At 40.1% G+C, this 23680-nt stretch overlaps 1 protein-coding gene across 8 annotated transcripts in view; it reads right to left on the bottom strand.

Annotated features, from left to right (window-relative positions):
- DUSP22 (dual specificity phosphatase 22) overlaps positions 1–23680 on the bottom strand; it is a 96556-nt gene that overhangs the window by 32609 nt on the left and 40267 nt on the right. For all 8 annotated transcript variants that reach the window (XR_008392871.1, XM_053672554.1, XM_053672559.1 and 5 more), the window contains 2 exons: positions 12830–12879; positions 881–955 (listed from right to left, as the gene is read on the bottom strand). Coding sequence is in view for 7 of the 8 variants with exons in the window: in XM_053672554.1 (XP_053528529.1) it covers positions 881–955; positions 12830–12879 (125 nt within the window). In the remaining variant the exon portion in view is untranslated. The remainder of the gene's footprint in view (positions 1–880; positions 956–12829; positions 12880–23680) is intronic.

Here is a 23680-nt window from a genome sequence, read left to right as displayed (position 1 = left end):
TTTCCAACAGCAACTTCTTTGGGAGAAACTCAAGAGACTGCTAATTAACACCAAGCCTCATTCAAGATAAAGAGGGGACATGTTCAGCCTGCCCTTTGACAGGAGAGTTCTGGTTCTAGAAAGCTAGCAGCTGGTTCCCTACACAAACCAGTTATGTTATTAGAGTGAATATGAGGTGATATAAACGAGGCCTGGCACTCACTGAGAACTCACTATATGACAGGTTCAGTGCTAAGGGCTTTGTGTGTGCTGTCTTTGTATTATGTGTGTTATGACCGTTCTTTGCACGGTGTGTATATGTACCTACGTATATGGATACATCCGCAGGTGGACAGCTGTATATAAACCATTTAATTCTAGGAGTCTTTTCAGATCCTTTCAAAGCAAAGGAGTAAGCCAAACACACAATAAAAACCCCAATCTATAAATGGAGATAAATAGTCCTTTTGGTGTTACAGTAACACAATGCTAAAGATCCACATGTGCAATCAGAATTCTTCAGAAAAAACTGCCTTGAAAGACCACTGAAGTTTCAGGAATGAGCTTACAAATATGCATCCTTTGTAGGAGGCTATTCCGATGAAATATTAGAGGTGGGCTAAAAAGGGAGCTTCTGTTGTCCAGTAACCTTGAGAGTCCCTACAGAAATCCTAACTGCAAAAATAAAAATCCTAAGTTAGAATGAAATTTGGGGTTCTCTTTCAACAAAAGCAAACAGCATCCATCAGCAGGTAGGGTCAAGATGGGATTTATGTTTGAGACTTACAGGGCAGAGAAAACTATTAGGAGATGAAATAATTAATCACAAGGAAAAACACTTGATGAGAATCCAAGCTGAGTAGAGCATGCTAAGCTGTGACTAGGCAGAAGGCATACATACCAGTGCACCAGACAGCCCTCTCCCCTAAGCCGGCACTCATGAATGAATTTAATACTTTCTTTGAAATGTCTTGTCCTGAGGGGAGAAAAAAAGAGAGAAGTGACATCTGTTTACTCAATACATGATGAAAAGAAAAATCCACCTGAGGTTTGTTAGAAAGGTCTCAGTGCCCCACAGCTTCCCACAGGTAACACACTATTTGGGTTCAGAGCTGCCCCAGTGTTAGAATTCATCACACACAACACTCAGGCCTGGGGAGGGCTGCTGGCTTCTGGGCTTGTCAGAATTCCTCTGCAAGGAATTCCTAAAACACACAGCTGCCGCTGACTGGTGGTTGTGGTTGGGTGATTTCTGCCTAGTTGTACCCTGCCACCCCACAGCCATCCTCGTGAGGGAGGTGCCCACTTCATGGAGGCCCCCCAGGTCCTAAAAGCTAGTTTACTTCTGACAATCTGAAAAACCTAATAATACTCTTCCACACTGGCCTCCCTTGAGTTTGGTAGGTCCTATCTGCGTTCAATAGAAGAGCTGTGTGGAAATGCCAGTTTCATCTCTAATATCTGCATAGCAGCTTAGTGGCTGTGTGGGCTTGGCAAAAGTCACGTGGCTTCCTTTAACCTCATCTGTAAAGTGGGAACAATGTTTTATGTGCCAATGTGCTTTTATAAACTCTCAACACCTCCACAATGATAAAACAAGGATCCTCACTTCTTTTTCACCTTAGCTTTGCTACTACCATTCCTCTTGCTACTCATTCATTCACTTGCGTGCACCAGCTCTATTCTGGGTTTGGACTGTTGGAGGGTTAAGCACATTTACTCTGAGGGGACCTACAGAGTTAAATGCTTCTCAATGTCCTCTCCCTTGAGTGGCTTATTAAGCAAACAAAACATCTGAAGTTGCCCATGAACTAAATTTACGCCCCCATAAGCTCTGGCTGTGTACTGACTAATTACCAGGGATGAAGATGATACAGTTTCCAACCACATAAACTAGGTCTACTGGCTAATGAAGGAAAACAGGACAAATGAACTTAATAAGAATGGGAAATTAAGGTGTGGATTAATAAACTCAGCCAGGTACTGATTGCAGAGGGAAGTTACTAAACTAAATGTAGATGCCCAGATGAAAAAGGACAGAAGACAACAGGATAACTATAAAAGTATTTGTAGGCACACACATTCTATAACCAAACACAAGGCACAATGTTGCCATGCGTGGAAAGTCCTCAGGTCTATCCAAGGACTCGAGTAGCTCCTCTACGATTTCTAACTACCAGAGCATTGCAGGATATACTTTTGTTAAACTTTCCAGGGACAAATGCTCCCAGATATAAATTTATAAAGTGACTCAGGGCTCTGCAACTTTACTCCCAAAGACTGGCTTGCTATAGAGCAGGCAAGAAAAGGTTCCTATTGTAATCCTGACATCTGAGGTGTTAGTACCTAAAAAGTCCTCAGAGCCAGGGTGTGGAGCAGTGAAGCTGCATGGAAGGGGTGGGTGCTGGGGGTAATGAGACCAGCAGGAGCCCAGCCCAAAGGCAAGGTGCAGCAGCAGGAGTGAGGGTGCAGGGTTCAGTTTCCCATCTCTCAAACAAAACCAGCAGTTGGGATTTTGCAGTGAACTCTTCTGACTTTGAAGTATTAGAACTATGGCAGAGCATCTTCAGTTGCACTGATTTTATCTGGGGCAGCAAAGTGCCCCAGAATATCTCATCTTCCTTCTAGTTCTGTCCACAGAAAAGTAAAGGAAAGCTTGTGGTGGGGAATTCTGGGAATGTTTTCCCTTCTGTATAAAAGGAAAATTATCTGTCTCTGCCCCAGTCTTCCTGAGAGGGCACTGGAAGTGAGCACCATACTTAGAGCTCCATAAGACACCTGTAACCACAGGTGACAGGCCCTAGAGGTGGAAGGGTAGCAGGATGGAAAGGGGGACATCAGGAAGTGGCTGCCCAGGCCTGGGGGCCCCACCTTCAAGCTTCTTGGTCAAGAGAGTTAAGTAAATAAATGTCTTTATAACTTAAAACACTGTCAATCAATTATTTTGTTACTTATAGCCAAATACAACCTTCCCAAATATCAGCAACTACTCCAACAATTTTAAAAACACTGAGATAAGTCTTCTGGCTTAGGAGTGCCCTCAGAGCACTGCAAAGGCCACCAGTGACATAAGTGTTGTTGTCGTAGTCACCAAGATCTTGCAAAGATGACAGATGAACCCTTTTATTGAAACTTCGTAATAAAAACCTTTTCTTAAATCCTGTTTTTACACCTGCACGTTCCAATCCACATGCGCAAAGGAACCCAGGTCTTCAACACTGTGGGGAGTACCTGGGTTCAAGAGTTAGCTTTGTCACATCTCAGAATAAGAGAGTGGGGAGGATGTAGGTATGGTCAGTAGGGTAACATCCTTGAATTACTCTTTGACCCAGTCTGTGTTTTTTCTAATGAAAATCTGAGTAGAGAAGCCTAGAGGCTAGAGGCTAGAGGCCAGAGCCTAGAGGAAGTCTGTGAAGGACCTGAGGAGCCAAGGACATGCCTCTCCTATGCCCCGACCAACCCTTTATTCTTTCAGCTCTGTCTGTATCAAGTATTAAATGTAGGGCAAACTCATGGATGGCTCCTGTGCATCAGTGCAGAGCCCTAGGCACCTGTGAAAGGGCCACTCACGGCCCTGGCCCAGGAGCACAGTGATGCCAATTAAGGGCCTGCTCACAGCCCTGCTATGAAACTTGCTCATGATCACATCAGGCACAAGGCCATGGCAGGCAGACATTCCTAGAAATGCCTTTTCCAAGAAGAGCCAGGAGGTAGGAGGAATGCTAATGCCTGCTTTGGTGTGCTATAGGGAGGGGGGGTTTATTTCCAGGGAAGCTAATGACATAAGCCTAAGCCCTGGTCATTAAACTCCCTCCTCCACAGTGGGAAATACCCACAACTCTGGTCCTGACATTGCTCAACCCTCCAGTGTGAAGCAGAAGCACAATGAAGTACCATCCCACCACAAGCTGTTTCAATAAACATAGGTTCCCTATTCCTGCTCTTCACTTTGTACCTTTACTTCCACACACAGACATGGGAGTTCTTCTGTCCTAAGAAAGCCAGCTGTGCTAACCCAGAAAAAAAGGACAGCCTACACATGTCACAAACTCACCCAATATGACTGCTGCTGCTAACAGCTCCGAGGGAACACCCTGAGTCAGGAAGATGGCCACTTTAGCTGAGAAATAGCCTCATGGGGTTCAGAAAACCATTGGCAGCTGCCACTGTCCTCGACCCTTCCCCTCTTCTTTTTCCTCAGTTTGTGCTGGGCCTCCCTGTTAACCAGCACATTCCCAGCTCCTCCTTCTCTTTGCCTACGGGCCAAGAACTAGAACCAGCCAAGTTTTGCTGACCCTCAGAGAGCTCACAGAAAGTACAGCAGATTGATCTAGCAAAGCCACACCATACAGTGTTCAGTTGTTGAGGCCGACCGATTTCTTCATACCCTAAGACTACGACGATTGGTTGCTATAATCCCCACTGTGGGAAATGAGGCAGCCCTGCCCTGTTGAGGACTTTGCTTGTGTGAACAAAAGCCCAAAGATCCCACCAAGCACCTTGAATGGTGGCTGGACTTACCCTCAGCCAGCTGAACTGAGGACAAAGTCACAGGATCCAGGGAACCTCTCCTTCCCCTCAACAGAGTATAAATGTGTGAATGCACATATGTGTACATGTGTATATAAAAGCAAAGAAGAAAAAATAGGAAAGGCAAGCACCCTTAGATTTTCTTTTTCTCAGAAAGGAACACTTAAAAATAAAACAAAAACACAGCAAATGGGTGAAGTGTTCGATCTGGCTCCAAGCCCTAGCAGGTGAGCTCAGATCAGGCAGTTGCTTCCATCTGGGGGCAAAATCAGCTCAGGATCCCCAGGACCTGCCTGGGCCCTCTCCAGCTGGAATACTGTCCAGGAAGCTCTCACCCTAACCAGAAGCAAGCAGGAACGAACATTATTGACCCACACAGACACTGGTAGGACTTTTCTATCAGTGTACTGCATTAAACACATAAAATGAACCCACACTTATATCAGTATTCCCCAACTTTTGTTATTTCCTGTACTGTCAACATTTTTTAAAAAATAAAAAATGTGTGTACCATATTTTTCTTTTAAAATTATTTTTATTATAAGTTTCGATTGTACATGACATCTGTATGAACTACAACATGATTACCCCTAAAAAGTCTAGTTACCATCTATGACAATATAATCGACCCCTCTTCCCTCCTCTCACCCATCTCTCACCCCATTTCCATTTGGTAAAAACCAATCTGCTCTCTGTACCTATGAGTTTGTTTGGGCTTTGTTTGTATGCTCATTTTGTTTGTTTTTTTAGATTCCACATGTAAGTGAAATCATATGGTATTTGTCTTCCTCCTTCTAACTTATATCACTTAGCATAATATACTCTAGGTCCATCCATGTTGTCCCAAGTGGCAAGGTGTCATTCTTTTTTATTGCTAATATCCCATTGGATAGAAATGCCACATCTTCTTTATCCACTCATCTATTGATGGACATTTGGGTTGTTTCCATATCTTGGCTACTGCAAACAATGTTGCAGTAAATATAAAGGTGCATATACCTTTTTGAATTAGTGTATCTATATTCCTTGGATGAATACCCAGAAGTGAAATTGCTGGGTCATAAGGTAGCTCTATTCTTAATCTTTTGAGGAACCTCTACACCGTTTTCCATAGTGGTTGTACCAATTTACAATCTTACCAATAGTATACAAGGATTCCCTTCCCTCCACATCCTCCCTAGCACTTGTTATTTATTGGCTTTTTGATAATAGCCATTCTAACAGGTGTAAGGTAATATCCCATTGTGGTTTTGATTTATATTTCCCAAACAATTAGTGATGTTGAACATTTTTTCATGTACCTGTTAGCTATTTGTATGTCTTCTTTGGAAAGATGTCTATTCAGACCCTCTGCCCATTTTCTAATTGGGTTGTTTGTACCTTACTTTTCATTCTGGCAGGTAAGGTTATTTTAAAAACAAACTAAAAATAAAAAGCCTTCTATACCATCTAGTACAAAATGATTTCACAAAGAATAGTTCAAAACTAAAGAATCTAGGAAGACATAGTCTAAGACTAAAACATGGTTCAAGTTAAATAAGGCAAGCCTTATGAAAAACACAATATGCATTTTCCATATATTTCTTTTTTAAATTTTTATTTTATTGATTATGCCATTACAGTTGTTCTAGTCCCCCCTTCATTCCCCTCCACCCTGCACCCCCTACCATTCCCCCCCTTTAGTTTATGACCATGTCTCTCAAGTTCTTTGGATTCTATATTTCCCATACTATTCTTGCCCCCCCCATCTATTTTCTACCTACTGTCTATGCTACTTATTTTCTGTACCCTTCTACCCCCTTCTCCTCCCACTCCCCTGTTGCTAACCCTCCATGAGATCTTCATTTATATGGTTCTGCTCCTGATCTAGCTGTCCTTTTAGCTTGGTTTTGTTTTAGATGAGGTTGTCAATAACTGTGAGTTTGCTGTCCTTTCACTGTTCATCTTTTTTATCTTCTTTTTCTTAGATAAGTCCCTTTAACATTTCATATAATAAGGGCTTGGTGATGATGAACTCCTTGAATTTGATCTTATCTGAGAAGCACTTTATCTGCCCTTCCATTCTAAATGAAAGTTTTGCTGGATAGAGCAATCTTGGTTGTAGGTCTTTGGATTTCATGACTTGGAATACTTCTTTCCAGCCCCTTCTGGCCTGTAAGGTCTCTTTTGAGAAATCAGCTGACAGTCTGATGGGAACTCCTTTGTAGGAGACTGTCCCCTTAGCTCTTGCTGCTTCTAGGATTCTCTCCTTCATTTCAATCTTGGCTAATGTAATGATGATGTGCCTTGGTGTGTTTCTTCTTAGGTCCAACTTCTTTGGGACTCTCTGAGCTTCCTGGATTTCATGGAAGTCTATTTATTGCCTTTGCCAGATTGGGGAAATTTTCCTTTATTATTTGTTCAAATAAGTGGGGTTCCACTGGTGGCTGTTCCTTTCCCCCTCTGGTACCCCTATAATTTGGATGTTGGAGCGTTGAAAGATGTCCTGGAGTTTCCTAAGTCTCTCCTTATTTTTTTGAATTTTTGTTTCTTCATATTTTCCTGTTCTGTCATTTTTTGCTTCCTTCTGGTTTACTCCCTTGATTTGAGACCCAGTTTCCTTTTCATCACTATTGGTTTCCTGTGCAATTCCCTTCATTTCAATTAGTTTAGCCTTCATATGTTCCTCTAATTTGTGACTATAATCAACCAGTTCTGTGAGCATCCTGATGACCAGTGTTTTGAACGGTGCATCTGAAAGTTTTGCTATTTCCTCGTCACTTAGAGTTATGGGCTCTGGGGCTTTGAGATCTTCTTGAGCCATTTTTGGTCTATTCGAGGCCGTTAAGTATGAGGAGCGGAGCCTTAGGGGCCGGGCAAGGCCACCAGGGTGAGGTCGCTGGGTTGTGATGCTGTATGTGGTGGTGCAGTGGGGAAATGGCGCCCCCCTCTCCTGCCTCCCGCGCTGAGTGAGGAGCGAAGCCTGAGGTGTTCACCAGGGCAGGGTCACTCTTGTCGCTGGGTTGTGATGCTGTATGTGGGGGCGGGGTCAGAGCCGGGAAATGACAGCTGTCTCTGCTACCTCCCGTCCCTGAGACCCGCTTGGTCCCGTCTCACTGCCCACTCCCTCGCTGGTCCACCTGAGCAGGAATGCATAGCACAGTCAACCCACCGCCCTTCACCCTCGCCAGAGGTCGCGCTCACTAGGTTGCTCACTGAGTTGGCCCTTTACAACCCCACACCTGGGATCCGCGTGCCTGTGTCCATCTGACCAAGTTTTCTTGTGCAACCCCACTCCACCAGCTGCTGGTTTTGCCCCTCTCACTGGTCAGGCTGAAGAATTCATTGTTATCGGAATTCTGAAAAGTTCAATTTTCTGTGTTCTGGTTGTGTTTTCTGTTGCTAATATTTTGTTGTCTCTAAACTTGGTTGCGTGAGAAAGCACAGTGTCTCCATCTATGCCTCCATCTTGGCAGAAGTCTTATTAATCTGCATTTTCCATATATTTCTCATTTCCATAGACTACAAAGTCCTTAGGAGTCGTGTGTGAGCATATGTGTGTATGTTCTCAGATGCATATGCACATGTGTGTGCATCTGTCTGGAAGGGCTGCCGAGGGCCACCTAGGTTTGATCTTGCAAAATGCTTTCTAAAAATAATGAAAATAAAGAAAAATGTAAGTAAGTGAGTATAAATGATATTAGCTAAACTAAAAAAAATACAAAAATACAGAAAGGTAGAATAAGGCAAGACAATTTTACTGATATTTAAATCTTTGTATTGCTAATGCCTTTTCTCCTCACAAAAACCTCAAGAAATTTTTAGAGATCTATTTGATTCTCAAACCACTGAATGTCACAAACACTTTACTGTAATGATGCAATGTTACTGACTCCACAGCACAGACCAAACTCCCCTGAACTTGACAGAAAGAGAAGATAAAGGGACAATAATTATTCCCTCAATGGTGTCTAAACAGAATATACCAACTTAATAAACATTAACATAAGAAAGAACTCATGAACATGGACAACACTGTAGTGTCGTTGGTGATTATAGGGTAAAGGGGATTAGGTGAAGGCAGAAGAGGGTATAAGGTGGATAAATGGTATTAAAAAATAAAATTAAAAACAGACGATTAAAAATAATAATAAAAGGTAAAAAAAGTGTCAAAAAAGAATGATTAAAATAAGCTACTATACATTACACAATTGACTGTCAAAGTACATTAATACTCCTTACTTGAATACACAGATAACATAATCTTATTTTTAGAGATGCTCAGTGTTCATAAAAACACTTTGTTGTCTCACCTAATACTATAACAATTGTGTGAGATAAGTATTTTACAGTGAGAGAAGTACGATTAAAGTAACTTGCCTAAGAAAGCAAGTACAGAGAGAAAGCAAAGACAAATATTTTCAATCCATTGAGCTACACCAGCTAAGGCAAAGACAAATATTTTCAAAGCCTTCATTCACCAACCCACCCTACAATGGCCACTTGGAGAACATGAAGTGTGCGCATTTGATATAACTCTAGGATGTCTCTAACTGTAACAAATTATGCAAAACAGGCAGCCTGGGTCTGGGGGTAATTACAATAATGAGAACTTGAACTTTCATGTTTCCTCACTTTGCAAGGCAAGGTAGTTGGGGGAACTGAGCTGAAATTTTAATGTGTTAATTTTATCTCAAACCAGTTTTCTGCATATTAAGTTCCTGCAAGACCAAATGGGGAGTTTGTGAGTATTAAGGTCAGTACAGAAAATTGACCTTTCTGGGCAGTTAGTTTGCAGCAATGAAATGCCACGTGAAAGCAGTTAGTCTCAAAAGGTCACTAACCTCTCACTAAACATACTTAGCAAGAATTCCTGTTGTTATAGAAATTTGTGGGTAAAGAGGCTATAAAATCTTAAACTATAATTAAAGTTGGAAACAATTTTAATAATCTATGAGTTTAAAACAGTAAGCAATACAATTTTCTAGAATTTATTCTGTCATTAAATATAGGCACTCACATCAGACTAAAGAACTGCTAGTGCTAACTTGCTACCCAGAGTACATTTTCCAAGTGATAGATGTAATTCTTCTCTTTTGTTAACAGTGCTAAGAACATTTGTTTCCAGACCATCCACACTGATTGATGATGCAGAAATGAAGGTTCATCTCAGCTTTCATATGTTCCTAATATTTACAGGCTACATAAAATAAGGCAGATAATAAACAGAGTCAAGTGTTCAATCTGACAACATTAAATTAATCAACTGATTATATTTTGAAAGCATGCTCACCACTAGAAAGCATGTTATGAAATGTCTGTAACATGTAAAGAGAAACTCAAGCTACTTCATAGGCTGTATCAACATATGAAGCACATTCAAAGTTCAAACTTAACTCCATAATCTCCATATAACTTTGGTAAAGCAAGATATACTTAGAGAATTATGGACACTTATATGCCCAAAGCCTTACTATACATAAGCTTTGCTATTACTAAGGATTTAAAAATAAGTTTCCCCAAATAATCACACAAGTACCTGTGAACATAACTCCCACAGCAGAGAGCCAGTTTTCCTGCCTTTCAGGAGCTGTGATCTGACTTCCCTTTCTAGCTGAAATAGAGGTTGCAGTCTCATAAGACTTCACTCCAAAGAGCAGCAGTGGTGCATTCTCTGCACAGTTCTGCCATCAGCCCCAAGCATGGATGCTATAGTAATTTCCTGTTGGAAACTGGATCCCACACTGCACTTTCATTCAGACACAAGGAAAGGGTTAAAAAGGCAAGTCACACATTTTAACAATATCTCTGTACATATTTGAGACAGATGAGAACTAACTCAAATCTCATGGGTTAGCCCTCTGGCACCAAAGTGACTGGGGTTGGGCTGATTTTGCCAGATCTAAAATGACTCTTCAGACACTGGAGCTCAGAGAAGTGGCTGCTGCACCCTCTGGCACCTGGTCCTTCCACATAGGCATATCTTCTTTCAACTACCTTTTCTGCAACTCTCAAGATACACTATTACACTAATTTTCAAAAGTGCTTAGAGTTCATACAAAACACTTTCACATACATAATATCATCTCCAAAAATCCTAAAGAAAGGCCTTTTTCAGATGAAAGAATTGAGGTTTAGATGGGTTAAAATGACTTACCCAAGACAGATGAAACTGGTTTTAAACGTGAGATATCTAATTCTAGGTGTATTGGTCCCTTGTCCATAGCACAGGAACACTCAACACTCAATCCTCACTTAGTAACTCAGGGTCACTGCCCTGGCAAGCACAGTGCTTAGCTCCTCATAGGCTGACAAGTCCTGGGGGCAGCTCTAGCATAGGTAGGTAGTCATCTGCCCTGACAATGCCCAGAATGTGTTACAGTTTGATTCTTCCTAAAAGTCAAATCACCAATCAGGTACTGACAAATTCAACAGTATGTTAGAATCTCAGTTTGTGATAAGAGCAAAGCAACCATTCTAAAAATAGCCATCAAAACACAGGCAGAAGATTGCTGTGGCCTTCAGAGAAAGGCAGAGACTCACTTCCTTCCGTACACACCATGCCCTCCAACCACTTCTGTTTCTTGACACGACTAGTAACCAAGGAAGTTCTCTAAAGCTTCTTCCCCTCCTTCCAGACCTAAGCTTCTATTGTTTTCCTAGTAATCTTGGTAAAATCCTTCCTCCAACAATCTTAAAGATTGACTTTTCCTGTGAAACATGGACAGTCACTGTGAAAACACAAGCCCTGGGTAGGACATATTTGCCTCCACTTCCAACCTGCTCCTGCCCTTTCCTGGTCTAACTTTAATACCACCAAGAGGATTGTCCCCTGATCAATCCTCTTCACCCTTCTCTACATCAATCTGTCAAAACTTCTCTACATCAATCTGTCAAAATCCATTTCCTTTTTTGACAAACAGGTAGATCCTACAAAATTATTGAATAACCTATGATTTCTCTTCTCTGCAGCAGTGATTAATCAATGTTCCAATCTGATAGCTTTCAGAGAGGCTGGATACTTGGGATACTCTACATAAGGATGCATGGTTTGTACTTCTCATTTGTAGGATTTGTAGGCAATAGAACTTGAGGATCATGAAGAATGAATCCTGACAAGCCTATGGACTTCCAAATTCACAAACACCTTCATAGCTTATAACTTCCCTGATGAAAAGCAGTAATATGTAATTGTAGGAGGGTCACTGTGTCTGCCCTCCAATAACAGCACAAGGCTGCCTGAGAAGCAGAGGTTGGGGTCTGTGGGTGCACTGAATAGCTAAATATTTTACTTCTGCCCCCAGCCTCTCAGCCTGCAGGTTTCAAATCCATGCTTCTGTGTACTTTAATGTACTCTATGTCATGATCTTTCTGGGTCACTTCTGGAAACTGAAGAGTGTAAATGCTGGGGATGGAACTGCTGTGGGTCTCCAGAGACCTGTCTCCCATTCTAACGAAGTGTAATCCTATGGGTATCCATATAATTTCTGTGACCTGGAAAAGATGGCAATTACAAATTTTTCTTTATAGTAACAAAATGATGTCAAAGATGTATTCAGCTGTGAAGAAATAGGGGAATAGACTTTGCTCAACCAGAAAGACCTAGTCACTCCAACTCAGACAGGTTTTAGAAGTATGCTGTTCCACATAGTGGACCCCAGCCACATGAGTGCTTGAAATAAAGCTGATCCAAACTGAGGTGTGCTGGAAGTGTAAAAAAAAGCTAATCTGATTTTGAAGACTTACCATGAAAAGGAGGATGTAAAATATCTCATTTTTTAAAAATAAATTGAGCACAAGGTTGAAATGATAGTATGGATACATTGGGTTAAATAAAACATATTACTAAAATTATTGCCATGTATTTCCTTTTTGCATTTACAAATATGCCTCCTAGGAAATTTAAAATTATATACATGACCTGCATTTGATGCTTATATTCTATTTCTATTGGACAGTGATGCTTTAGACAAAACCTAAGAGCTTCTTCAAGTGTTTGCTTTTTGAGAAAGGATGAATGTGCTACAGGTTTGGTTTGAGGCGTTCTTTGTAAACATTAGACTCTTCTCAACAGACATCCTATCAGTTAGTGTAGAGCAAAAAGACCTGGAAAAGGAAGCATGCCTCTAGCTCTGTCCACCTTGGCAACACAGACCTCCATGGACCTCATGATCTCTGCTGTGAGGCAGTTGCTGTGCACAGCAGCAGGAATCCCATTGGCTCCAATGGCTTCACTTTCCTTTACTTATTTCACTTTACAGTCCTTTATTCATTTATGATATAATAATATAAGTGAATATTTATTTATTCATTTATAAAAACAGGAAAAAAAACAACTTACAGGTTCTGAGATGGTGAATCCGCTGCTGGAATGCACAGGTATTTAACCCCCTGTAGAATGATAAAAAATAAAATATAAAGATGATACCCACTATAGAAAAATATTTAAAGGAACTATTCACTAAGGTAAAAAAAATAAAAAGGAGAAGTTTTTCACTCATCTTTTGTTGCCAAGGAACTGGAGAAAAACTCTTTAATTAAGGTTCCTGCTTATCTCCCATGACCATGTGTACAAATGGGCACATCTAAAAGTGAAATAACTGAGTCCTTTCCAGTAAGTGTTAACAAGTGTCAAAATGGTCTGTCACCTCAGGTTCCTGTTCACATATTTCACATTTTTAATCTATTTCATTTAGAATCCAGTTAGTAAAGACCTTAGTATCATATCAACAACTACCACATTATGTTACAGTTTTCTAAATCAAATCTTAGTATGAGGAGAATTACAATTTCACTGATGCACTTGGGGCTTCTACACATTTAAAATGTGATTTCTTTTGCTTCCTTTCTAGAAAAGTAGAAGTTATTTACTAAGCTAATATGTTTTTTTAAAAAAGAATGGACAGTTTGAAAAAACAAACTTAATATAGTTGTTTATAAAAATGTTTATGTAAATTCATGCTGTACAAAAATCATGCTGACTTTGAGTTTTATTAAAAACCTGTTTGTTCTTCACAAGTACTTACAGTATAGTTTAAAAGGTTTTCAAAGTCAAGTAAAAATACAAAACCCAAAAATCTCAGCAATCTTTGCAAAAGAATATGGATTCATGAAGATTTAGATGAATGGTTTTAAACCACTCCTCCCTTGGTATCCTAACCTCAGAATCTTGCCACCAAATCATGGATGGTAAGTGTGTGTGGGAACACATCGGAAACTAGAACTACAAGCAATCTAAGAGTAGATGAAAGACAAACATGCAGAACAGAGGTGGAGACAACCATAGGCCCCTCAGCAGATAAAGTCACAAAATAACACATTTTCTAGAATTATTTGAAAATTTTACAATTGATCATTACAGTTTTACTATTAACTCCTGTCAGTAGGAATATCTGTGCTGAACATGCTAATGTAGTCTCATAAGAAATATCTAAATTTGTAGCTGCCCCAAACCCTGTTACAACTCCATGTTTCAATGCTCCTCCACAAAGTGAACCACGCTCCCAGTACAGAATCCACACAAACTACATTATTCAACCTCCTCTGCTATTAGGGTGCAGACTCAGGATGGGATTTCATCATCTGACATACCTACACCAGGCAGCTTTGGAAATAGGACATGGGAAGAGTAAGATGGGTAAACAGTACTTGCTTGGCAGGTACAGATAGTGGCAGAGGTGGCAGCAGACCTCACTGGGCCAGTTTTGTATTGTAGTCTGGATACTGTTGTTGGAATTTCAGCTGAATTCCTGGTTCCTGCAGCTCCTCTGAGGAGACCACAGCTCTCAACAAACCACTCTGAACTGAAACTGGCTCAGAATGAAATCTGTTGTCTGCAATGAAGACACCAGTAATACAATTCCACCCCCTCTCTCCCACCATTAATGAGAGGCCAGAAAATTTTTTTCCCGACTAAGTTCCTATATATTTTTCTAGCTTTGAGTCAATCGTTACATCTCCCAACAAAGCCTCTTTTGGGTCTTGAAGAAGATGCTTTTTACCATTGCTCAACCAGGTGGGAACACTTCACATGAGATCACACAGGCTCTAATATGTCAAGGATAAAAATTGAGGAGCAGCTATTAGAAGAAGAAAGTGGAGCAGCAGAGTCTTCCTCTTTCAAGTTTCGCTTTATCATCCTCAATTGCTCTCTTCTGTCTCTGTCCTGGTTTTCCTGGACTCTGGGTGCTCTGTTCTACCCAAAGTATTGAGGCAGTTGGCTGAAGTTCTCATGTTCCTCCAAACTCAGACAAGTATTATAACACTAATTTTAAGGGAAAGAAAATGGAAAACGAGATTATACTCTTTAAAAAAAGGGATTTCATTCCTCCCCTCCATAGAGGCCAAACAGGCTTATTGGTGTAGATACACACACTGATCATTTCATACATCTGCCACATAAATGATTCACTTTTTTCTTTTACTCTTAAATGAGAGTTGGCATGGGTCAAGCCCAGAAGCTTGTGGAATTTGTTCCTCTCAGACACTACCTCCACCCTCTTTCAGAACAGTACTTTCAGAAGGACAAGAGTATTTTCAGTTTTCTAGCTTCCCTTCCATTGTGATCATCAGTCCAAGAAACATAAATTAGTCAAGGACACTGAGGTGGATCTTCTATAAGATAGATTGAAAGTGCATGTCTGTCACACATGCTGACTGACAGCCACTTAATTTGGTCAAAATCTAAAGTCAGCCCAGCCTATAGATTGGAAGGAAAGGGAAAAAAATGAAAACAAACAAACAAACAAACAAACAAAAACAAAGAGAATGGCTAAAAGGAGATGCTAAAAAACTCTTAGCTTATTAAGAGCATTCGCAATAAATGCCAACAGTGTGGTTAGAAAGCATTGTGCTTCTTTTAGGCATTAGTGTGACCCCAAATGGGGTCTCATCCCCCTTTGTGGTGCCTGATGCACAAAAGAAAAGGAGGCCAGCCCCACAAGATAGGAGCAAACTGTAGAAAAATGGCAAAGGAGATCCCTCCCTTCCTGAGCTACAGAGGGTGAGGAGGTAACTCTGGTCTGTGGCAGGCCCCTCACCTTTACTAACTGGGATCAGCATGTGGCATCTACAGCTTCTAATCTGTGAAGCTTCTAAGGTGGGAAAAAGTAGCTCCCAGCCACAAGTTTGGGGATCCCCTACCATTAAAGCAGGACAGAGGAAATATTATCTATTAACATAAGATAATATCATGTTCTCTCAAGGATATGATAAAAACCTTCCCTGGAATGGTGTCAGGCACATAGTAGGTAGGCCCTCACTAAATGTCCATTGAATGATGAGAACAAGGTAAAAAACAATTAACATGAAGAGCACACTATAAGAATAGTGCAAGGCAAGAAAAATGTTGCAAAGGGCCCATGTCTTATCCTGATGAACACACAAACAAGGCTGGACTTCTGGCTTGTGTTAAGGGCATATTGCACAGATGTTCCAGATACCAGTCTGTGCCTATCTCCTCCCACTGGACGTGCTAAGGAGAATCACACTGTGATCTACAATAAGATGGGAACAAACATGCAAATGCAGTAAAGAAAGGAGTCAAAACTGTCAAATATTTTCAGCTGCTTGCTTGCCACCCAAGAACATCTATTTATCTTGGCTTAGTCATTAACAAAGCACAAAATGTAACTCTCTTGGAGGCCACAGACTGCAGAACATAAGGTACCTGAAAAAAGACTGCAGATGCCTGCACATGTGTACAATTCATGGCAGTTAATTACTAATTCAGAAAGCAGCAAGAGTGCTGATAGCATGAAAGACCTCAATACTACAAGAAATCTGGATAAACTTAAAATATAAAATTATCCTAGTGGTAATAGATCGGGCTCTGCAAATGTTTTAATGTGATGTGGAATTGATTTTTCATTTAATTGGACCTAAACAAAAGACCATGTCTAGTGCTGAAGTGTGTAGAGACAGAGATAAGTGACAAAGTATGTCTGTCTTTAGCTAAATTATAGAAAGTATAATAAACTTAAAAGTAAAACAAAAGAACATGGACATTCTAGAACAATATGAAAGACTGTTACGTTATAAAAATAGCAGCATTTCCATTTGTATAGCATTTGCAGTATTTACTACATTATATTGCATCTGATATTAAAGAATCTATAAAACTAAAATTGTTTATCTTTTTGAAATCAAATTATTACTGAATAAATTAAAATTCAATAATTTACACTATGTTTCAAAAAGTGATTGATGAAAAGCCTAGTAATATTAAACTTTTATGGAGCTAATAAATGTCAACTTACAGATTTTCAGTTTAGACAGCAGGCCCAAGACTACACTGAAATACAAAAAAACAAATTGAGACTACTCTTTAAGACTATCATGACTTCTATGAAGGAAAAGAAAGAGCAGCTAAATTCTTTTAACTACCTGGCAATTTAAATAGCCTAACATGTTCAGATAATGGCACCAATACTGTTAAGATGGAAGCCAAAGGGAGGAAAAAGGCAGAGAATTATGGAAAAGCCTCTTATATACACTGACCACATGCACACCGAATATTCATAATACCAAGCAACAAATCAATTAGTATGACACAATGTGGAAAACATTAGGAAAATACAGAAAAGTAAGAGTTATGTGAGACCTGCCAAATAAAGCTGTTTGGATGAAGTTTTTGTATTGAGTTTTGAAAGAAACAATAGACATCACTTGGCTTAGAAGAGGGTTTAGAAAGTATCCCAGTGGCTCTTCTTGAACAAAAGGTTAAAGCTTTCTAAGTGCACATTCTCAAAAGTTGTAGTACTGTTCAGTTTTCTGTTTCAACAAGCACAGTAACCACCAAAAGTAAGTTTTGGCCTTTCTTTGGGCCTGAAACTAAAGAATACACCTGAAATGGTATGTAGTCAAGTACTTAAAAGTAGGGGGAAGATGCTGATTTCAGGACTAGTTAAGAGATCAAACTCTTGCTTGTTTCAAGTACAATTTCTAAAATTCACTGTTTTTCCCCCTGAAACATCGCAAGTAAGAGTCATTGAAAAACCTAGTTGACCTTCTACTTTTCAAAAGAAAAATCAAGCCCTTCAGAATCTGTTTTCTCTCTTCAAGAAAAGGAAACAAACACCAGTTATAGAATATAATTATATTCTCTGCAATGACCAATCAAAACCTTAGAGAAAATACAAGGAGAAGGAGAGAGAGTTTGCTAAAGTGCTGGAATTGAAAAATCACTGCAATGGAAGAATTATTTTAGCTGCTAATAAAGTTGACATTATTAAAAATCTTGGTTTTTTCATCTTATCCCATCAAGCACCAGTAGCAACATGGGTGTTTACTTAGGAGAGGTCCCCTTAAAGAAATGCTTTTTTTCTCTGACAATCACATTTATGAGATACCAGGGTAGCATGCTGAGTTGGACTTTGCAGTTCCCAAATACAGAATTTATTATTAACACTGATCATCTAATACCCATTGGCATATTAAGCAAAATAAACTGAGGATCCTATTAAGAGCTAATTTCACAATACTCTCAAAAAAGAAACATAAAATTAAAACAGATTTAAATTAGAACTGTTTCACACCTGACCACAGCTTATACAGTAGTCCCTCCTTATCTGAGGTTTTGCTTTACATGGTTTCAGTTACCTGTGGTCAACCACAGTTCAAAAATATTAAATGGACAATTCCAGAAATAAATAATTCATAAGCTTTAAATTGTGCGACCTTCTGAGTGGCATGATGAAATCTTGCACTTTCCCACTCCATCCCACCTGGGACATGAACAATCCCTTTATCCAGCACATCCATGCTATAGATGCTCCCTGCTCATCAGTTGTCTGGTTATTAGATCTACTGTCACGGTATCATAGTAGTTGTGCTCAAGCCACCCTTATTTTACTTAATGATGGCCTTAAAGTACAAGAGAGTAATGCTGGCAATTTGAATATGCCAAGGAGAGCCATAAAGTATGTACATATAGGACAAAATATTTTATACACAGGGTCTGACACAAATAGCACCCTTTTTTATTACAAAATCATAAGTGTATAATTCTTTAACATAACAATATCACACTCAAGCACATTATATGACATTTTAGGTGAAATGTTTAGATTAAAGCTATAACTTATTATGCCCATATTATTACTCTACCAACCACACTTAAGCAGGTGTCACTTCAGTCAAACACATACAGCTATAAATACAGGGTTCGGTGCTATCCATGGTTTCAGGCATCCACTGGGGGTCTTGGAATGTATCCCCCTAAGATAACTGCACTATTACAAAATCAAAAGCCTCTCCCCCTTGAGAAAATACCACTCTCTGCATTTCATTTTATTGTGGTAAAATATGCATAACACATGTATAAAATATTCATAACATTTTAGCCACTTTCAACTATATAGTATTATGTATATTCACATGTACATCTCTATCATCCATCCTCACAATTTTTTCCTCTTCCCAAATGGAAATCTGTACCCATTAAGTACTGACTGCATTCTCCCTCCCCCAACTCCTAACATCCTTTTTACTTTCTGTCTCTACTCCTGCACTTTTATATAAACTTAAAGTTAATCTGACCCTGGAAAATTTAAGATGGCCACACTCTTTTTTTTATCCTTACCTTAGAACATTATTTTCATTGCTTCTAGAAAGAGAGAGAAGAAAGGAGAGAGAAAAACACCGATGCAAGAGAGAAGCATCAACTAGTTGCCTCCTGTTTTATGCTAGGATTAGGCATCGGGAATCAAAACCACAACATAGTTATATGCCCTGACCGGAAATCAAACCCACAACCTTTCATTTATAGGACAACGCTCCAATCAACTGAGCCATACTGGCTAGGGCTGGCCAAATTCTTAAAGACCCAAGAGATGGGAACCACTGACTTGAAACTGCTTTCAGAAGCAGAGGCTAGATTTGACAAGCTTAGTCCCCTTTATCAAGCACCCTCTTCAGAGTGTGGCACTCCAGCAAAAGCAAATGAAAATTTCCACCTAGTTTACGTGTGTGGAAGCCAAACCCAGCATCAGGCACACTTTTTTAATGGTAATTTTTTACCATAAAAATTTTAATTATTGTTTGTAAATCTAAGAATTTTCACATAGCCAACAACAATTTAAAGGGAAAAGGCAGAATGCAAAAGTATATCCATAGTAAGGTTGTATCTATAAAAATTTATACATGTCTGTAGACTAAAAATTGGAAGTAGGCATAAAAAAAACAAAAACAGGTAAAGTCTGGGGTGAGATTCTTGGCCATCTCTCCTTCTAACTATTTGTACCATAACAAAAATATCAAATAAATAACTATAGAAAATGACCACAGAGGATAAACACAGTCATTCAGTTGTGCTACATAATTGATGTTAGGTCTTGGTTCTAAACTAAAGATGAATTTTCCTAAGGTACCTATCTACCACTGATTCTTCCTGCACCAGCTAAATTTAGGAAACACTACTACAAATAACAACTTCCAAGAACTCTGTGGTGCTTGATGGGGTGGAGAGGGGTGGTAAGGTCAGAGTGGAGAGACAAGATTTAGCTCTTGATTTGTTTTGTGAGAAAAAATGCAAATGAGAAACCTCTAACACCTGTTGACTTCTTTCAGGTTAGTCAAAAAATGACATACATTTGACTCGTCAGATCAACAAATGAGGACCCAAATGCTTATTTTTGCTCAAGCTATTTCAATGAAAGGCTAAAGTGGGCATAGTCAGTGCATCAGATTTCCTTGAGCCAACAAGGGTGGGTTATGGGAAGACAGTGAGGGACGTTCACACCAGCTCAAACCCACCACCGAAAGCCCTCTTCTGTGATTTCAGTTCTGTCTGAAGACTTGCTGATATACTCGATGTGACTCATGAAAGCAGGGCCAGTTTCAGCTATGTCTCCAAACTGAGGAATTACACAGTATTACTTAATAAATGTTACTTATTAAAATTAAGTATTACTTAAAAAATGTTGCTTATGAAATGTATTAATAAATTGCACAGTATTACTAAATGACCATATAAAAATTACTGTGAATGAAAACATGCTTAGGAATTATCATGAGAAATCAGCAGTAGAAACTTCATGAGCATTCTACAGATTCCCCTTGTAAAACATAAAAAGGTAAATTTTCATTTGGTCATGTGTCTTGGCTACTAAAACAAATTCAGCAGGTCCTTTCTGTCTGCAAGTAAAGAAGACTCACTCCAAAGTCCTTTAATGTAGGTCCACAGCTCACCTCCTAACCTCACCTTCATGCTCTTTCCCTGCTACCTCCCTCAGCTCACCAAACTCTTGGCATTCTGAACTGCTTGTGAGTCTCCCCAAATGTCTTGTACTTTCCTGCCTACCGCTCCCCAGGTTTCCTGTGGATTATTCTCTCTGGAATACCCTTCTCCTTCAGGACTCTTTCCAGAACTTCCCCAGTAAAACTTCCCCTGAGGTGACACCCCCAGCCTGTGCACAGAGCCTTCCTTGGCCTCATCTCCCTCCCCTCAGACTGATTCTAGCTCCCTATTCTGAAGGTCCTCACTACATACAACACAGCACTAAGTTAGCACAAAGGCACTAAGAACCCAGCACAGAGGACAATAATTGTTTGTGAATGGTCAGACTTCCTATTAGACACCAAATTCCTTCAATGCACAGATCCTATCTTAGTCATCTTTCTTTCCGTATCCTAGGACCTCACCAAAGATCAATAAATGTTACAAAGTACAGGAAGGGATATATGGGAAGAGAGATTGCTTTTACAATTTTGAGCACAGGGCTACCAATCCCATGTGCCCCTAGGCTGGGCTTAGCACCTAGAGTTGGCTCCAGAGTCAAAGTCCATGACAGGCAGACAGGCAGGCAGGCAGGCAAGGTGCAAGGTGATCTAAAAGGCTATCTAATTTTCTACATGCTCTACGTGGTCTCATTAACAATAAAAAACTACAACTAATGTGAAAGCAGGCAAAATGCTCAGAAAATTTCAGGAATTACATTAAATTGTAGACTAAATGACTCCAAGTTTTAGACCAAACACAGGCTCCCAGAAGATGCTGGCCCAGTCAGTGAGGTCTATCCCAACTATGGTCCCAGCCACCTGGCCATGAAGACTAGCGCAGGCAAATTGAAGACCGTATTTATTGGGACACAGCCATGTCTGCTCATTGACATATATTGTCTTGAGTTCCTTTCACATTACAGGGACAACAGAGTACTGCCACAGAAACCTTAGGGCCCCAAAAGCCCAAATGTTTACTATCTGGCCCTGGAGAGAAAAAGTGGGTCAAGCTCTGATCTATATAGTGACATTTCACAAAGTCATTTTGGTCATTGGAGTCATTCTGTGTATCATATTTTCTCTCTATGTTTAAATATCTGATCTAGCACACTGCCTTCTTGAATTGCCATTTCACTCATTAGTTGTGCTCAGCTTTCTTCCTTACTCTGCAAGAGAAGGAAGAATTTCACTGCAATAAAAAACTTTTTAAACAAGGAATTTAGATGCAATATATTAAATGCAGTTTGTAAGCTAAATAAATTGTAGAAGGCAAGGGTGTTGTCTATGGCCTCTACTTTGATGGCAAACATAGCATGGTAAAAACCAGGCCGCAGGATGCTAACAGCAGATGAGTCTGGAGAACCAGTGCAGACAGTTTGTCTCTGAGATCTGCACGAGTGCACACCTGCCAGAGCCACCCTCACCTCAGCAAGCTCTCTCCTCAGGGAGCAACATAAACTTGTTGGAAACATTGCATGTAGTCTCTTTCATAGATTACTAAACACATGAAGTATCAGACCCTGTCACTAATAATAGAATGATAAATATACTGCAGAGTGAGTTACCAACTTTGTAGATTGTCATTTGCCTTCAGGCTTGGACATAATCCACAGCCCTGAAGAAGATTTTTTTCTAAAAAACATTCACAGTCTCTTGGGCACCATGTCACATCCTCCATGTGGAATTGATAAGACCCTAGAAATGGTTTCGGGAATGAAGCAAACACTAACACAGAATAGGGAACTGCCCTAGAGGGCTGACCAGTCCTACATGGCCAGGCAAACAATATGTGAAGGATGCACGTGGTAGGTCAGTGTATGAGCTGCACAAGAAGGGCTACAGTAAAACCAGAGGACAGAAACTCTCCTGTTTCTCCTAAATACAAGGAAGAGCATCCCTCTACAATGCACATGGCTGTGAGTTATTAGAGATTGCACTAAATTTCTATGTCTCATGGTACAGTCACAGACAGCAGGTGTGAGGTGTTCTGTTTCCCCAATACGACATGAAAGGGGATCATTTTCCTTGTTCTGCTTTAAGTATTGGCTGGTCAGTGTTCCAAGTCCTTTCTTGCATAGAGGCAGCCCTTCAACCAAACCTTCTCTACCCCATGGCTGCCATGGAAAGCAATCCAACAGGCAGGCTATTTTTACTCTGACAGCTGCATCCTCTTGCACTGGGCACAGAAGGAAGTCTCAAGTAACCCTGGTTAGAGCCTGTGCAAGGCGAACTCTCAAGGAGGGAGACAGCTAAAGTTAGAGATAAAGTGAGATTAGAGATAGAGATAGAGACAGAGATAGAGACAAAGATAGAGATGAATGTGGACTATCAAGGAGGCCAGAGGTCTCTCACTGAGGTCAGCAGGGCCTTGAGATGACTGGTGGAAACCATTCAACCACAATGCCATTGCAATGCAAGAGCAGCAGCAAAAGAGACTTCCATCAGAAAAGGTTTTAAAAAAACATTTAAAAAAATCAAATGCCTAAAAATGAAATTCTTACTTTGTTAGCTATGAGATTTATTTTGTCTTTAGGGCATTGATGCAGAGTGTTCTATAATGCAGTTTAAATTAGTAATCATTTACAGTATATTTGGAACTGCCTTCTGTTTGGGTACTCTGTGGCAACGTATTTCATTAAATAGGTACATTCAAGTCAGACTGGTCTCACTGCTAGGCTCTGACTGCTTGCTCTAAAGGCCAGTGCACTTGGAAATGATCTCTAAGACACTGCTTAGGAAAAGGTTCCAGGACCAGAAGGCTCAAGCCAAAGTCTGAGCTTGAGATGCCTTACCCCATGATTACACAATGTCAGGAAAGTTGCAACCATGAAAATGATAAAGGGATGATCCACTGGCAGCTTTCCCACATGTCCTCTCCTTTCTCTGGAAGGTGGCTGTGTTTCTTGCTGAAAGAGACTTACAAATTACCTCCCTTTAGTTGGGGAAAAATCTGAGAAGCAAATAGGCATGTCTA

Source organism: Artibeus jamaicensis, unplaced genomic scaffold, assembly GCF_021234435.1.
Source record: "Artibeus jamaicensis isolate MK-2021 breed Jamaican fruit bat unplaced genomic scaffold, CSHL_Jam_final contig_769, whole genome shotgun sequence".
Lineage (NCBI taxonomy): Eukaryota > Metazoa > Chordata > Mammalia > Chiroptera > Phyllostomidae > Artibeus > Artibeus jamaicensis.
This window is presented reverse-complemented; position numbering and strand designations above follow the sequence as displayed.